Source organism: Silurus aristotelis (assembly GCF_946808225.1).
Source record: "Silurus aristotelis genome assembly, chromosome: 1".
NCBI lineage: Eukaryota > Metazoa > Chordata > Actinopteri > Siluriformes > Siluridae > Silurus > Silurus aristotelis.
Window position 1 is genome coordinate 28,531,479 of NC_139574.1, and position 17,856 is coordinate 28,549,334.

Consider the following 17,856-nt stretch of genomic DNA (forward strand, 5'->3'; position numbering starts at 1 on the left):
ATGTTGTAAAACAGATCATTCCTTGTATTATAATTTTTTTTATTAAACCAGCTTATTTCGTCATTGATGAAACTACTATACATATTCTATTAAAAAAATATCTTTTTAGTGTAAATGTTTTTTTCTATAAAATTGAATGTGTTTATAATTTTGTCCCAGCAGGAGCGTGAGACTCGTACCTGTCTCCACTAGTTGTAAGAATCCTAACTAGGAGACATGGACAGTGCAGGCTGGGTCCAGAAATCCATCCATCACCAATCCTGTGAGCTCACACACACTTACTCGCACGGCGATGACACCAGGACATGTGGGAAGGAGAGTGTCCACTTCAGCATTGTGGACACACAGAAGGAGAACTTGTCCAGCCTTCAGAGACGGGGGAGAGACAGTCAATACCTATGTCACCCGCAATGGTGTGAGACTCCCAAACTGACCAAGAAAGATGTGTCTTTGCGCAGACGTATCCTCGCATCCAAATCCTTTACTGACATGAAGATGAGTGTGTCCAGGACACTGGGCTGCAGGGATGCGTGCACACAAGGAGAAGCAGAGTCTCCGGATGGCCTCCTTAGTGGCCCGCTCTCTTACAGCACGCTCAGGTCAGACGCAGGGGCCTTGGTCTGCATGAAGCGCCGTCTGATGTTCTCTCAGGCTGTTACGTCCACGCTGGAGGACGGGAAGGATGAGGCAAGCCCCCCTTTGTCTGAGCCTGACTTGGATGAAAGCATCATCTCGGGCCTGTTGCCGTCTGAGACACCGGAGATGCAGCGGGGACGAGAAGGCTTCCAGACCCCTGTGACCCGTCTAGCGGCTGATCTGTCTGAGAGCCTGAGCGTGTTGAGTACTCCTTCACACACTCCTCTCTCCGGACTGAACATGTCTGAGGACAGTGGCTTTGGTTCACTGCGATTGGATGGCTTAGAGGATGGTGGTGATGACTGTTCATTCCAGGAGGGTGCATCACGGGTTGCACTCGGCCGAGACCACCGCCGCTCCAGACTTGATCACCAACGCAGACTGTCCACACTCAGGGAGGGCTCACAATCAGATGACGAGGTCAAAGGTCAGTGCATGAATGGGCAGGGCCTAAAGTTGGAGGAAGAGGTGTTTGCAGAGACTCCGCCTCTTAGGGTGACTCAACATGATCTGTCGCTCACTCCTGCATTGCAAGCCATGGAGGCTCTAAGCCGCTCCTTTACTCTCTCACATGACCTTGAGCGGTCAATCAGCACATGCCTAAACCTCTCACATGACCTTGACCATCCAATCACAACGCACCTGCCGCTCTCTCACTTGATTGGCCGGAAGATGGGTTTAGGTAAGGTGGATGTTCTCAGTGAGCTTTACGTGAGGAATCTGCACCACATCCTTTCCTCCATCCTGCAGCTGCTCTCTGCCAAAGACTTGCAAATGTGAGGCACGCACTAACTAACACACACACATACACATGCACAGATATACAGGAGGAATAGTAAATTGTTACAAACAAGTTTTAAACACAGATCAGAGAAGTTAGGAGACACTGATTCAGTACTTTTAACTGTGTGTGAGCAGGTGTACTCGGGTGTGTGACTCCTGGAGCGATATAATCCTGCAGGACAGGAAGGCGAATCGCAGAAGGAGAATGTATGAACGAGAGCAGAAACGCGTACTGGAGGTGAGTGCCGTTAGTTGTTGAAACCTGTGTTTGTGTGGTCAAATGTTACTACTGGTGTGTGTTTCAGATGGGTGGAGCTGCTCGAGTGGTGGATGCAGAGACGCGGTTAACCCTGGCGTGTCGCTCGGCTCTTGGCAGTGTTCAAGCTCAGGCTAAAACGCCCAGTGCTCACACACTCACTCCTGCAACTAATGGCACCCATGCACACACTCCACCCTCCATGAAACGGCAACAGTTCCTGCAGGTGTGTGTACAAACTTGGTAGCTCTAGCATACTTGACTCTAGGTTTCGAAAATGTGTGTGTCAAAGTTTAGATATTTGCTACTACATATGGTACTGAAAGCTACATGCCAACATTAGGTTAAAATGCATTTTTATTTGTGTGTCTCCCCTCTCCATCAGGTTGCAAAGACACTGTTCAGTGACGAATGTCTCCGTCCATGTCCCCGGTGTGAGCGTCCCGCTCGTTGTAACTCTGTAAAGGCTGAAGGTGTGTGTAGCTGGAGCGAGTGTGTGTTTCATTTCTGCACTTCCTGTCTGCGAACCTATCATGGCTCGGCGGACTGCACACGCCTTCCCAACATGCACTCCCGCAGGAATGGCCGGAGCCAGCTGTTACCAGGCAGCGCACAGAGCAAACGCAATGTCAAGAGACTGTGACGCCGACTGTGTTTTCTCCCAAGCTGCTAAAGAGTGTGTATGTGTGTGCGTGGCAGTCATAAGGCTGCTAAAGTGTCTTTGTAACCATGTGAGTATGCATGTTTTCTCTCTGTGTGTGTGTGTGTGTGTGTGTGTGTGTGTGTGTGTGTGTGTGTGTGTGTGTGTGTGTGTGTGTGTGTGTGTGTGTGTGTGTGTGAGATTTCAGTGCCTACACACTCTTATGTACACACTGTTTCTGAATGTGATTCCTTATGATAAGATGTTCAGTGTGTGTGTGATGTACATTGTTTTTTACTTGCATTTTTATGGCTAGTTTTAATAAAGTTTTTTTATTCCTTTTTCTAACACTGACACCTCATTGAATCAAGTGTGTGAGCAACTTAAGGCTTTATTTTAACTCGGTACAGCAAGGTTTATACTTTCTCTACCCCAGGAACACCACACCACTTTGAGTGAGTGATACCATCTCGCAATACACTTGCTCTTCTAGTGAATCTCACCAGATCCCCCCAACTTGCATATAATTCTTTTTTTTTTTTTTTTTTAAGAAATAGTTCTTAATTATACTCATCTGAAACAGCCAATGAGAGTTTAATGAAATTTTTAAGAGTTTAAAGAAAAAGTTTAAAGAAAAATCAGATTTCCTGAATTCAGTTTAATTTGTCAATAGTGTAAAAGACAGTGTTAAAAAAAAAAAAAAGACACGAATAAAAACACCACACACACAAAAAAAAAAGAAAATTAACATTACCCACCTGTTTCATTCCTTTTCTTTTGTCTCTGTACAAAATAGAGCACAACTGCCTCAAAATATACCTATTAGGTTTTGGGGAGGAGTGGTTGCAACTGCCTTGTCAATCTTTTCAATTATCCTAAACATCAATACAACATTGATTAAAACTATTATCGAGTTAACAGTAATTAGCTCGCAACCTAATTAGCTACAATTTGAATTATGTCAGCGACCACTTATGCTATCTAACATAGGCTACACTTAAAAATATAAATTTTTACTTATAACTAGCTTGCTAAAGTTATAGCTATATACAAATTTGTTCTGATAATCTGTATGACCAGAGGGACTCAGCAAGCTTAAGGCACCACAAGATTTCAACTGTGTCTCACACTGCTGTCATGGCTGGAGATGGGAGCGGATTCATTAGCTGACTGCTTTTCTTTTGTACTATATGGGGAGGCTGCCAAAGATGATGCTAGTTTCAGCTTCATTGGGTTAGCATGCTTTTTACTGTGTGTCTGCAATGTACTCCCTCTCAATTATTTGATGTATGCTCAATAGTTGTTTTACAAACTTTACATTTAGCCTTTCTGTCGTCTACTTTTAACACCACACTGCATGAACAGAGCAGAATCCGGAAAGATTAGGAAACAGTAAACTCCCACTTAATTGTTTATCAGATGTATGCAGATAAAAAGGGACCCAGGTTACACAAAATCGTAAATGTCCGCAAACAACCACGTAACTCAAGTAAGCGGACATACTCAGGAAACCGTGGCATTTGACGGAAAATAAGGAATAAAATACTCCCTTTAATATGCTAATGTCTGATCGTTGTGAGTGAAAGGTGTTAGATGTCTGCTCTGTTCCTAATGGGAGGGGAAAAGCTGGATGTGTTGTAAATCACTAAAAACTACAATATAAGAAATAAATGAATACAAAGTTAATTAATAATAACGTCAAAATTAACCAATCGGCGATATAATAACTGCATAAGCAAATAGCTACTTAGCGCTGTGCTTTTTTCCACGATTTATCAATAGCAAATTGTCCTTTCCAATACTATTTATGTCTTTAAAATGAGTGATACAGAGCAGGTGTCAGGGATTCACCCTGCCACGCCCCCCTCTGTAGCTGTCAGGGATTCACCCTGCCACGCCCCCCTCGATAGCAGTCACGCTGCTTTCCAAGATTACCAACAGCTGTGGCTCATTAAAGAACAGACTACTTAAACTCACGTTCTTGAGTCACAGGCTGTCGGTCGTTATATTGTCAAGCTGGACAATCGCGTGGCTGCGCGACCGCCGGCTGTATATCCGAATTCCACTTCCGACTTGGATTACTCATTGCCGAAGGCTTTATGGATTATGCTTGAGACATTCGAACTCATAGCGGACAACGCGTATCGAGCGGATGTCTTTGTTCGTTGTTTTCAACGGCTTATGAGTGTTTTTGTGTTGTACGGTTTTTGAAATAAAAGGACAATGATCGGACTATATCGGCTTCCGCGTCTGCAGCCTGACAGCAGGATTATTGTTTGTGAAGATGTATAAAGTATTTTCCATATCTAGATAGTTAGTATTTGTTGTTTGAGAATTTTTGCAATGGCATGCAGAAGAAATCTAAGTTTTTCTACTCCATTAGGTCCAGTCAGCACAAATTACCTGATAAAGCAAATGATTGCAGGTCAGAGTACTTTAGCAGTGGGGCTCACTACAAAGCTGGAGGCCATTTGCGCCAGTCAGCAATAGACTCGAGTTGCCCAAAAGAAAAGTGGAGATGATACAACAAAGGACAGAGGGAGAACTGCTAAATATATAAAAAAAAAAGGCTGAAAAGGACACAAAATGTGACCAGTGAGGTAAGTTTGCTTTAATCATGTTTTAAAGCGTTAGGGGAACTACTCTCATGTTCTCATGTGTATTGTTCCTCTCATTGTTTGCAAGTCTAAAAAAGTTAACAAAATCAGTATATGCTCATGTTAAACATTTTCCATCTAGCATTAATGTAAACCTTTTAAGTTATTTTGCAAAACAAGGGAAGTTAAAATCCATTAAAACTTTCCCAGTTTTAGCTTTTACAGGAAGCAGTACAACATCTGAAAACAATCCACAAACTGGGTAAGAGTGTTATACAAATGTTTTTACATTATTTTTTGGTATTGTGCATTAAATGGTTATTGTGTATTCCATGTAATCATGTCTGGATTGCTCCTCTTTACAGGGTAAATTCCCCCCACAATCAAACGGTGACCTCACACCTTCTGAAGCAGTTTTGAGTTGTTTATGCTTGCCCAGATGTTTTCAAAAAGGTATTTTAGATGTTAAGTACACTTTTAGACATTGGATTACACATTTAATTAAGTGTTGCTAATAATATATTTTTGTTCTGTTCAGCATCCTGCATGAAACCCTAAGCAGGAAATATTCAATGGAGAAGCCTGACAAAGCAGAGCTGAGGGAGTCATTAAAAGCTTTGGACAAAAAGAAAGAAGAAAAGAAAAAGAAAGAAAGAAAGTAGTTAAGAGGAAAGAAAGAAAGAATAAAAGAAAAATTAGTTAAGAGGAAAGTAAGAAAGAAAGAAAGGAGTTAAGAGGAAAGAAAGAAAGAAAGGAGTTAAGAAGAAAGAAAGAAAGAAAGAAAGAAGTTAAGAGGAAAGAAAGAAGAAAAGAGTTAAGAGGAATTTGATAAATGTTGTTAGTGTTGCTTTCTACCCTTCTGACACGGAGTCAGATGAGTTTATTATTTACCTAAATTCTTGTAAGTTCTAATGTTTATTTAACTTTTTAAATATTTTTTATTTTTTTAAATGTATATATTGTTTTATATTCCATATTGAATTGTTATTTCTTTTAAATATTTTATCGCTATTTATACTTATTTTATAATATTGCTATTTATACTGAAATGCAAATATCTCTTGGGTGTGAAAAATTACACTGAGTGGATTATCTACTATGACAACTAATAGTCATAGCACGGACGTTTACGTCATTCACACGCATCCAAAATGGTACAGAATCTGATGTATGTACATTTGACATTTCCAGCCAGTGCATTGGTGAATATGTCTGAAAATCAGTGGGATTTACAGCAGTTTACTGATCTATGGTGATCACATGAAAGATGTTAAAATAATTATGGAAATTTAAATTAATGCGACAAAGAAAAATCCCTGATATTCCATGACTTGGACATAAAATATATAAGATTCCCTGACTGGAATTCCATAATATTCCAGAAATTCCATGACCCGTTGGAACCCTGATCAATGTACTCAGGCCTCCCTCTCAAAATCCTAAACAAACAAGCTAGAAGATTACACACACACAAACACGTTTGACATCGTGATGATGTTTATTATAGAAAATAAAGACGTTAAACAGAACAGAAAAAAATCACCTCGATACCAAACTGGTGATTTGAGACACAGCCCACCCACTGTCCTAAGCCACCAAAATGTGCACTACAGCACTGAGATACACCCACTAATATTAAAAAAGAAGTCATACCAGCCATCATAGCTGCTCTGTCCCAGTAGTGCAGCTACTAACGTACCTGTATATAGTGCGACTGATTTGGGACATGGCCCATTAGCGTCCTTTAATAAAATTAGTACTTCGTGTTACTACATTTCGTCAGCATGAGCAGGTTTAGTTGCGTCAACATCCACCACAGCACCCCCTGCTGGAGGAGACTGCAAGTTGACGTTCACGAACTCCTTTCCATTTTTCTCTGTCGCAGAGTCGTTTCCTTTCTGTGTATCCTCTTGAAGCAGTATTTCCTGTAGCCTATCATCTCTGTTTGAGTCATCTGTGTCATAGTTCACCCCTCGCTGCATCTCCACCACTGATTGGAACTCAGTAAGGAGGGATTTATCATCTTCTGCATTCTCAGATGGGGCAAGAGGAGATGCTTCATCGTTTAGGATGTTTCTGGAAATTACTTCACAGAGGGAAAAAAACAAAATCCTGAATTTATTACAGAAATATGAGTGTTCTAGGCCAATCAAAGTGCAGATGCATGTCATGTGATGAGCGGATTGTTAAATGCTAGTCAGAAGCCATACCTCCAGTGGGCGTGTACGTGCTATCTAAAGCTTGAGTGCTCAGACTAAATGGACGGAAACTTGGGAAAATAATCAAGGTTAAAGAGAAGAGCAAAATCTGAAAAAAAGAAAAAAAACTTAGTGATCAGCAACGTAAATAATTCCATTATTTATTCACCAACCCCTGTTCTTAACACAGAAAATTTCATTTAGCTATCATGGTGGAGCAGAATTAGCAAGTTAGACATAAATTACTTATTAGCATTCATTTAGTGATTATCCTTTAACACCGAAATTATAATGAAATGCACTGACCACGATGCAGGTGCTGGTCTGAGCCGCTTTACTCGCCGTCTGTTTCACCAGAGACTGTAACTTCCTCAGCTGTGTTAACAGAGACCTAAACACATACATATAGACACAGAGACACAGAAAAACAAACGCACCCATGCACGCACACACACACACACACACACACACACACCCAAAGCAGTGTGCACACAGACAAACAGACACCGCTAATTTATCTGCCAAACATCATACTTATCTAGTAAACTGATACAGACCTACATTTATAATTTATAACACACACTTTTGCAACCCAAATCCTAAAAAAGTTGGGACGCTGTCTAAACTGTGAATAAAACAGAATGCAATGATTTTTAAATGTCATAAACCCACAAGGTATTCAGAAAAGAACAAAAAAAAATCAAATGATTACATTAAGTAAATGTAAAGAAAAGAATAAAGCAATTCTGAATTTAATGGCCACAACACATTAATGAAGTTGGGACAGGTCCATGTTTATGCTACTGTATAGCATTCCCTCTTCTTTTAACAACAGTCAGTACAGTAATTTCCGGACTATTAAGCGCACCCATATATAAGCCGCACCCACTGAATTTGACAAAGATTTTTATTTTGAACATAAATACACCGCACCTGTCTATAAACCACACCTGTCTACATTAAAACTAATGAACTTTACACAGGCTTTAACGAAAGTCAGTGTCTGTTACACGGCTTGTATCTAAACAGTAGCCTACCAAGAAGGTCATTGTTCACAGTCTTCCTTCTTCCTTTCACAACAATTTCTCTCTGGAGTTTATCTTTTGTCATCGTCGTGCGTTTAAAAATTACCATTGGTGAAGCTTTTCTCCCGATTCCGTGCAGCTCAGAACACAGGTGAATCGGTGTTTTCATGCCCGGTTGTTTTGAGGGTGACGAATTATTCACATTTCCTGTTGACAGTCCGAGTGAGCGGCAGGTCAAACGTCAGAGGAACATCATCCATATTTATGATGTGGTGCGGCCCGATTCAGTGGGAGCGCATCTGATTTAATCTGAACCCGTTCGGCAATTTCATTGGTCTAATCTTATGGGGCTCAGTTTTTTGGCTTGAAGTTTGTGAAACCGGGAAAAACCCATTAAAAATGTGTTGTTTAAGGCGCAGGGTTCAAAGAGTGGGGGAAAAAAGTAGCGGCTTATAGTCCGGAAAATAGGGTATACATCTGGGAACTTAAGAGAATAGTTGCTGGAGTTTTTTGGGAGGAATGTTATCTCAATTGTGTCTGATACAGGATTCTAACTGCTCAACAGTCCTGGATTTTCTTCGTCATATTTTTAGTTTCATAAAGCACTGGACTCTTCTACTACAAAGCCATACCATCAAAGAGGCTTCTGAAACTCTGCACTGATAAAAAGCTGAATGGTCCCTCTCCTCTTTAATATGGAGGATGCAGCATCCATGATTTCCAAAATAAATTTAAAATTTAAATTCATCTGACCACAGACCAGTTTTCCACTTTGCCCCAGTCCATTATAATGAGCTTTGACCCAGAGTTTTTGGAATTGGGGTTTTACATTGACCTGTTATGAATGTAAATAAAAGTGTATGAAACTCTGTGTGTTTGTTTGTATGTTTGTGTGTGCGTGCGTGCGTTTCTCACATGTTGTGTTTCTCCAGATGCTCCACTGTTCTCTGAAGTTCCTTATTCTGTGCGGAACATGATGCAACCCTGATACACAAACACACACACATATGCAGGTTTTATTATTGTTGTTGATTTGTTATTTGTTTATTAATATTTATATAAAGTGCACCTGTCCTCCAGACCGTCGATGTACTCTTTTTTGCGGCGTCTGCTGTCCTGAGCTGATTGTTTATTACGAATTTTACGCCTCACTTTTTTCAGTATTCTCTCCTCCGCCTATATCCACACAAACATGTGTGTACACACACACACACACACACACACACACACACACACACACACACAAATAAAAGCTGTGTTTTAAACCACATGCATTTATATTAATAAGTGTGTAAACCAGTGCAGGTAAATAACAGTAAATTAGTGTGTGATTGGGGACACAGCACATGTCCCAAACCACAACTTAATGCAAGCTGAGTGCTATTCCCTACAGATAAAAAAAAAAAAAAAAAAAAAAAAAGGGTTTTAAAAGTCTTATAAAACAGCTGCTCTGGAATTTAGTACAGCAATGTGTGATTTGAGACACAACCGTGACTTATTTAGTGTTTTTACAGTTACAGTATGGGTGTTACTGGAATGTTGGTACCTTTGTGAGTGGCAAGTTGTTAGGAAGGGCCACACCCTCCTGACTGAGGAGCTTCTGTTCCTCCTCAGTGAGCTTTAGTTCTGGGTACAGCTGGAATATTAACACAGTATAACACAGTAATAACATCAAAATAACATATTAAAAGCATTATTAACATGTTAAAGGGTCACTGTGATCAAGTGATGTAGCAAACACTAATCCACTCACCAGGCCATCGGTAAAGGAGTGAGGGGCGTGGCTAAGATTGAAAAGTGCATGGTCAAGTTCAGAGGGGGAGTGGCTGAGCTCTGGATTGGTGTGTTCCACTTTAATGGCAGAAACCATTGGCAGCTCGTTCACCACACACGAGTCAGACATAAGCACTGGAGAACTCCATTCATCTGTAATATTATGAACACACATTAACACCACCTTATTTATTAACACCGTCTTATTAATCACCACCCTCTTATATTTATTACATCACCTATTTATTAACCTCGCCTTATCAATAACCACCACCCTATATTCATTTACCCCACCTATTTATTAACACCACCTTCTTATATAATAACCACCCTCTTATATTAATTACACCACCTTATTAAGTAGGCGGTGTTAATAAACAAGGTGGTGTTAATAAATAGGCAGTGTTAATGAATATAAAAATGTGGTTCATTTATAAGGTGGTATTAATAAATAAGGTAGTGTTAATGAATATACAGTAAAAGGGTTGTTATTAATAAGGCGGTGTTAACAAATAGGTGGTATTGATGAATATAAGAGGGTGACTCTTATTCAAAGACTCTTACTGTATATTTATAAAAGACCACCTTCTTAATTAACCATCCTCTTATATTTATTAACACCACCTTATTAATTAAGCTATTCAACTACAATGCTAAGCATTTTATTCAAAAATATCTATAACCCAAATAAAACACATTTAAAAATAGTAAGTAAGAAAAAATAACAGTAAGAAAGATGCATTATTGGTAGACGCACCGAGTTCGATGGAGATAACATCAACCTTCTGCTGCTTCTGTTGATCCCCGCTTATTCCACTTATGTCATATACGACCTGATACACAGTCGGCGTATCCACATTCAAAGAGTGGGCAAGGTCAGAACTGTCAGAAGTGCCACTGTCACTCTCATTAAAGACCTCGTTTGGGTTCACTGTGTGAAGAACATCCTCTGACTCGCTGTCGTTAAAATTCTAAGAGTAAAATGTCATGGTACACACTGTATTATTTAAATGCCGATTAAAGCAGTGAGGTGTGTGTTTAATGGCAATTAAAGCAGTGGTGTGTTTAATGGAAATTAAAGTGGGGGGGGGTGTTTAATGGTAAATAAAGTAGTGGTGTGTGTGTGTGTGTGTGTGTGTGTGTGTGTGTGTGTGTGTGTGTGTGTGTGTGTGTGTGTGCGCGTGTGCTTAATGCCACTTAAAGTGGCGGTGTGCCACTTACAGACTGGTGCTGGAGAACCCATCCCGCTGTTCCCTCATACACACATGGAGGACAAGAATCAGCGATGAACACTCTGTCTTCTATCACTATGTCTTTGACACACTGTTCCACATACACACTTTCTGCCTCCTCGCTCGATTCCTGATTTACACAGAGCAGAAGAGGTCAAAGGCCACATGACAAGTGAGATTTTACAATTATTATGGTTTTGTGTGTGTAACAGAGATGAGTGTGTGTGTGTGTGTGAGCTTCGCTCAGTTAACAGGAACAAAGTGATCCTCCCGTTATCTCCAGCTCACCAATACAGAAGGAGAACGTGAGTAAATAATGGGTATACACACAAGCACACACAAGCACACACACACAAGCACACACACACACACACACACACACACACACACACACACACACACACACACACACACACACACACACACACACCTCAGTAAGAAAGAGAGAGAGAATGTGTCCTTAATCACAGTACCACACTTATTAGTGCACCACTGAGAGGGATGTATTAGTGTACACAAGTGGTTGTGTGTATACATGCGTAGGGTATATTGTGCGTTTGTGCATTCTTCATAATGTGTTTGTGTAGTGTTTACTGTGTGTATATGTGTGGTGTTTAAAGTGTGTGCAGTCTTTATAGTGTGTATGTAGTGTTTATTCGATGTTTGTAGTGTTTATTGTGTGTGTGTGTGTGTGTGTGTGTGTGTGTGTGTGTGTGTGTGTGTGTGTGTAGTACTTAGTGTGTGTAGTAGTAGTACACAAACACACACACACCCACACATCACCATGTCTAGCTGGTTGTGTATAAAAACCCTACAGAATGAGAACTTGTCATTATTACTGAGGTATGTACTGTATGTGTGTGTAATGTTTATATATATATATATATATATATATATATATATATATATATATATATATATATATATATATATATATATACAGTGAGGAAAATAAGTATTTGAACACCCTGCTATTTTGCAAGTTCTCCCACTTAGAAATCATGGAGGGGTCTGAAATTGTCATTGTAGGTGCATGTCCACTGTGAGAGACATAATCTAAAAAAAAAAAAATCCAGAAATCACAATGTATGATTTTTTAACCATTTATTTGTATGATACAGCTGCAAATAAGTATTTGAACACCTGAGAAAGTCAATGTTAATATTTGGTACAGTAGCCTTTGTTTGCAATTACAGAGGTCAAACGTTTCCTGTAGTTTTTCACCAGGTTTGCACACACTGCAGGGGGGATTTTAGCCCACTCCTCCACACAGATCTTCTCTAGATCAGTCAGGTTTATGGCCTGTCGCTGAGAAACACAGAGTTTGAGCTCCCTCCAAAGATTCTCTATTGAGTTTAGGTCTGGAGACTGGCTAGGCCACGCCAGAACTTTGATATGCTTCTTACAGAGCCACTCCTTGGTTATCCTGGCTGTGTGCTCCGGGTCATTGTCATGTTGGAAGACCCAGCCTCGACCCATCTTCAATGCTCTAACTGAGGGAAGGAGGTTGTTCCCCAAAATCTCGCAATACATGGCCCCGGTCATCCTCTCCTTAATACAGTGCAGTCACCCTGTCCCATGTGCAGAAAAACACCCCCAAAGCATGATGCTACCACCCCCATGCTTCACAGTAGGGATGGTGTTCTTGGGATGGTACTCATCATTCTTCTTCCTCCAAACACGTTTAGTGGAATTATGACCCAAAAGTTCTATTTTGGTCTCATCTGACCACATGACTTTCTCCCATGACTCCTCTGGATCATCCAAATGGTCATTGGCAAACTTAAGACGTGCCTGGACATGTGCTGGTTTAAGCAGGGGAACCTTCCGTGCCATGCATGATTTCAAACCATGACGTCTTAATGTATTACCAACAGTAACCTTGGAAACGGTGGTCCCAGCTCTTTTCAGGTCATTGACCAGCTCCTCCCGTGTAGTTCTGGGCTGATTTCTCACCTTCCTTAGGATCTATGAGACCCCACGAGGTGAGTTCTTGCATGGAGCCCCAGTCCGAGGGAGATTGACAGTCATGTTTAGCTTCTTCCATTTTCTAATGATTGCTCCAACAGTGGATCTTTTTTCACCAAGCTGCTTGGCAATTTCCCCGTAGCCCTTTCCAGCCTTGTGGAGGTGTACAATTTTGTCTCTAGTGTCTTTGGACAGCTTTTTGGTCTTGGCCATGTTAGTAGTTGGATTCTTACCGATTGTATGGGGTGGACAGGTGTCTTTATGCAGCTAACGACCTCAAACAAGTGCATCTAATTTAGGATAATAAATGTAGTGGAGGTGGACATTTTAAAGGCAGACTAACAGGTCTTTGAGGGTCAGAATTCTAGCTGATAGACAGGTGTTCAAATACTTATTTGCAGCTGTATCATACAAATAAATAGTTAAAAAATCATATATTGTGATTTCTGGATTTTTTTTTTTAGATTATGTCTCTCACAGTGAACATGCACCTACGATGACAATTTCAGACCCCTCCATGATTTCTAAGTGGTAGAACTTGCAAAATAGCAGGGTGTTCAAATACTTATTTTCCTCACTGTATATATACACACACACACACACACACACACACACACTCCACCATGTCCAGCTGGTTGTGTATAAACACCCTACAGAATGAGAACTCGTCATTATTACAGATGTATGTAGAGTATGTGTGTGTAATGTTTATATACACACACACACACACACACACTCCACCATGTCCAGCTGGTTGTGTATAAACACCCTACAGAATGAGAACTCGTCATTATTACAGATGTATGTAGAGTATGTGTGTGTAATGTTTATATACACACACACACACACACACACACACACACACACACACACACACACACTCCACCATGTCCAGCTGGTTGTGTATAAACACCCTACAGAATGGGAACTCGTCAATTATTACAGATGTATGTAGTGATGTGTAACTCACACTCCCGGTACGTGTCCCGTGTCCTGCTCCACTCGCCGTCTCGCGCATCTTTTCTCATCAAATCACGTTATTATTATATTGTAGTTCGTTTGTGTGCGAGTGTCTGAACTGTGCGCGAGCGCAGCTCCGCCCCCTCACCGCATATCCGTGTGCTCAGGATACCGAACAGGATCAGCGTTCCACACACAAACGCAATCTCTAACACATATACACACCTGAGCATTACAAACCTGTCAATCCGCATACTTCGAAACTCTGGGCCGTTTCTCCGCGAATACTCACGTCTGATTGGCTCTTCCTCAGGGCGGACCAATCATAACAGTGATGCCGGAAGTAAGTGGTTTTAAGATTGTAAAAATCTATGTACAGTATTTGAACAATTTTTAATCGATTTTTTGGTTACATACATATTTTCAAAAAAGATCAGAAATACTCGAAATTTGCTTCGAACAACTAATACAACCATCATAAAAGCCTTTGGGCTTGTTATGCAGTCAGCCCGGATGAAATCGCGGTATATGATTGGGTCATACACTGAGACGTTGTTCTCCAAAGACCACATAGCCTTTAATTATCTCAGTGTTAAATATCAAACCTAAATATCTTCTTCTTCTTCTTCTTCTTTCGGCTGCTCCCATTAGGGGTCGCCACAGCGGATCATCCGTCTCCATACCACCCTTTCCTCTACATCTGCCTCTTTCACACCAACTACCTGCATGTCTTCCCTCACCACATCCATGAACCTCCTCCTTGGCCTTTCTCTTTTCCTCCTTCCTGGTGGCTTCATCCTCAGCATTCTTCTACCAATATACATGTCCCTCCTCTGCACATGTCCAAACCATCTCGATCTCGCCTCCCTCACCTTGTCACCAAAACATCCTACATGCGCAGTCCCTCTAATAAACTAATTTCCAATCCTGTCAATCCTTGTCACTCCTAATGAAACCTCAACATCTTCAGCTCTGCTACCTCCAGCTCCACCTCCTGTCTTTTACTCAATGCCACAGTCTCTAAACTATAAAACATCCCAGGTCTCACTACAGTCCTATAAACTTTCCCTTTTACTCTCGCAGATACTACTCTTCTATAACAAATCACTCCTGCTATAACTCTTCTCCACCCACTCCACCCTGCCTGTACTCTTTTCTTCACTTCTCTAACACACTCTCTATTACTCTGCACTGTTGACCCCAGGTACCTGAACTCCTCCACCTTCGCCAGCTTTTCTCCCTGTAACCGCAAAACTCCACTGCCCTCCCTCTCATTCACACACATGTACTCTGTCTTACTCCTACTGACTTCTATTCCCCTTCTTTCCAGCACGTACCTCCACCTCTCCAGGCTCTTCTCAACCTGCTCCCTACTCTCACCACAAATTACAATATCATCTGCAAACATCATAGTCCAGGGAAACTCCTGTCTGACCTCGTCTGTCAACCTGTCCATCACCACTGCAAACAGGAAAGGGCTCAGGGCCGATCCTTGATGCAGTCCAACCTTCACCCTGAACCAGTCTATCTTTCCTACTGCACACTTCACTGCTGTCACACTGTCCTCATACATGTCCTACACCACCCTCACATACTTCTCTGACACACCAGACTTCCTCATACAATACCACGACTCCTCTCTTGGCACTCTGTCGTATGCTTTCCCTAAATCCACAAATACATAATGCAATTCCTTCTGTCCTTCTCTATACTTCTCCATCAACATTCTCAAAGCAAATAAGGCATCTGTGGTGCTCTTCCTCGGCATGAAACCATACTATTGCTCACAGATGGTCACCTCTTCTCTCAGCCTGGCTTCCACAACTCTTTTCCAGAACTTCATGGTGTGACTGATCAACTTTATTCCCCTGTATTTACGGCAGGTCTGCACATCTCCCTTATTCTTAAAGATTGGTACCAGCAAACTGCTTCTCCATTCCTCAGGCATCCTCTCACCTTCCAGAATCTTGTTAAACAATCTGGTTAAAAACTCCACCGCCATCTCTCCTAAACATCTCCATGATTCTACCGGTATGTCATCTGGTCCAACCGACTTTCTCCGACACTCTTCATCCTCTTAATCGCTGCTCTCACTTCCTCCTTACTAATCCTATCTACATCCTGCTTCACAAACTCCACATTATCCAACCTTCTCTCTCTCTTATTTTCCTCATTCATCATCTGCTTAAAATACTCATCTCAAAATACAAAATACTCAACTCAAAATACATCTTCTCAACACACTCTCCTCACTAGTCAACACATTTCCATCTCCATCCTTTATTGCTCTAACTTGCAGTACATCCTTCCCAGCTCGGTCCCTCTGTCTGGCCAATCGGTACAAAAATATCAAACCTAAATATAACAAATCTATATTGTTGGCGCAGCCATTCCTGCGTTTGATAACCGGGAAAGTTACTACATTAAAACATGAACATGCACACCATTTAGTTACTGATGAACCGGAAGTTTTTTTTTTTTTGCATACTTCCAATTATAATAAGTAATTAAGTCTTATCACCCCCACTTGCTCTCATATTATACATCACTATACCAATAGAACAATATAACAAACTGGCACAGTTTTTAATTTCTCTTGTGTTGGCTTTACATAAAAAAAACATAAAACTTTGGAACTTTTCCAGTTGAAACTTTGTCATTGGTTTAGTCATAACATCAGCAACCATTTCTTCAGTCGGGCAATACTCAATTGTCACTTTACCATCACTGAATGCTGATCGAATTAAATTATACTTTACATCTTTAGTTTACATATATCTTTTTTTGACACACTGGGTTTTTCGATTGAGAGCAATAGCACCGTAGATATCTTCAAAGATTTGTACTGGTCCATGCTGTTCAAGAACTGTAAAATATACATGCTTTCCTGTGCAGTTGCAGTCAGTGCCATATACTCTGCTTTACATGTAGACAAAGCAACTGTAGATTGTTTCTTTGAATTCCAGGAAATCAGAGGACCATTTTAATAAGACAAACAGTATCCTATATAACTATGGAGGTTGACTGATCATTGTTCTGCCTTTTTCAGTGTCCTTTTGGCCTCTAAGTTGCATTTACCTATAGGGGACGTCAATTCACCTGGACCCCTCTTCCTCAGGGTTTTGTTGACTCGCCAGCCGTATTCTCTGCTGTAGTGCACAGAACTTTGGCCGATATCTACCTGCCAGAAACAACCTGCATCATTTAATACGCAGATGACATCCTTGTTACAGGACTGACTGAGCAGGACTGCCACAAATCATCAGTGGTTGTCTGCAATGTCCTGTCTCAGGCTGGATTTAAAACTTCACACCAGTCCCCGGACCTGAACCCAATCGAGATGGTTTAGGGGTGAGCTGGACCGCAGAGTGAAGGCAAAAGGGCCAGCAAGTGTCAAGCATCTCTCGGGGAACTCCTTCAAGACTGTTGGAAGACCATTTCAGGTGACTACCTCTTGAAGCTCATCAAGAGAATGCCAAGAGTGTGCAAAGCAGTAATCAAAGCAAAAGGTGGCTAATTTGAAGAACCTAGAATATGACATTTTCATAGTCATAAAAATATATAAATATATATATATATACACACACACAGTGTTGTCCTCGTTACTGAAAAATAGTAACTAGTTACAGTTACTCGTTACTTCATTCAAAAAGTAACTCCGTTACTTTGTTGATTACTTAAACCAAAAAGTAATGCGTTACTGTTAAAAGTTACTTTTTAGTTACTTTTTTAAAGAACCTTCTTTAATGTTCCCATTAATGCCCTTTTATGCGTTATGATCTATACAA

General features: G+C 40.9%; 2 protein-coding genes across 7 annotated transcripts in view; one reads left to right on the top strand and one right to left on the bottom strand.

The window, feature by feature from the left end:
* Positions 1-17,856, top strand: part of fbxo43 (F-box protein 43) — a 129,051-nt gene that overhangs the window by 1,139 nt on the left and 110,056 nt on the right. For 3 of the 6 annotated variants that reach the window (XM_083558290.1, XM_083558291.1, XM_083558292.1), the window contains exons 2-5: positions 163-1,412; positions 1,555-1,657; positions 1,725-1,901; positions 2,061-2,657. In XM_083558290.1, the coding sequence (XP_083414416.1) occupies positions 217-1,412; positions 1,555-1,657; positions 1,725-1,901; positions 2,061-2,318 (1,734 nt within the window). In that variant the 5' untranslated portion in view covers positions 163-216 and the 3' untranslated portion in view covers positions 2,319-2,657. Of the gene's footprint in view, positions 1-159; positions 1,413-1,554; positions 1,658-1,724; positions 1,902-2,060; positions 2,658-17,856 lie in introns of those variants that run through there. The other 3 variants (XR_014536321.1, XR_014536320.1, XM_083558289.1) reach the window with 3 other exon arrangements.
* On the bottom strand, positions 6,392-14,255 carry creb3l4 (cAMP responsive element binding protein 3-like 4). Its single transcript, XM_083557611.1, has 10 exons — positions 14,079-14,255; positions 11,130-11,270; positions 10,666-10,879; positions 9,889-10,061; positions 9,682-9,771; positions 9,205-9,311; positions 9,051-9,119; positions 7,417-7,501; positions 7,123-7,219; positions 6,392-6,998 (listed from the first exon to the last, which is right to left on the bottom strand). Exons 1-10 carry the CDS (start codon positions 14,124-14,126, stop codon positions 6,682-6,684), a joined length of 1,341 nt encoding a protein of 446 aa, XP_083413737.1. The 5' UTR covers positions 14,127-14,255; the 3' UTR covers positions 6,392-6,681.

Coding starts and splice junctions, on each gene's coding strand:
- creb3l4 (XM_083557611.1), bottom strand. CDS start 14,126: ATGCGCGAGACGGCGAGTGGAGCAGGACACGGGACACGTACCGGGAGT. Junction 9,772..9,888: donor ACTCCTTTACCGATGGCCTG/GTGAGTGGATTA, acceptor TTAATATTCCAG/CTGTACCCAGAACTAAAGCT. Junction 7,220..7,416: donor AGACCAGCACCTGCATCGTG/GTCAGTGCATTT, acceptor TCTTTTTTTCAG/ATTTTGCTCTTCTCTTTAAC.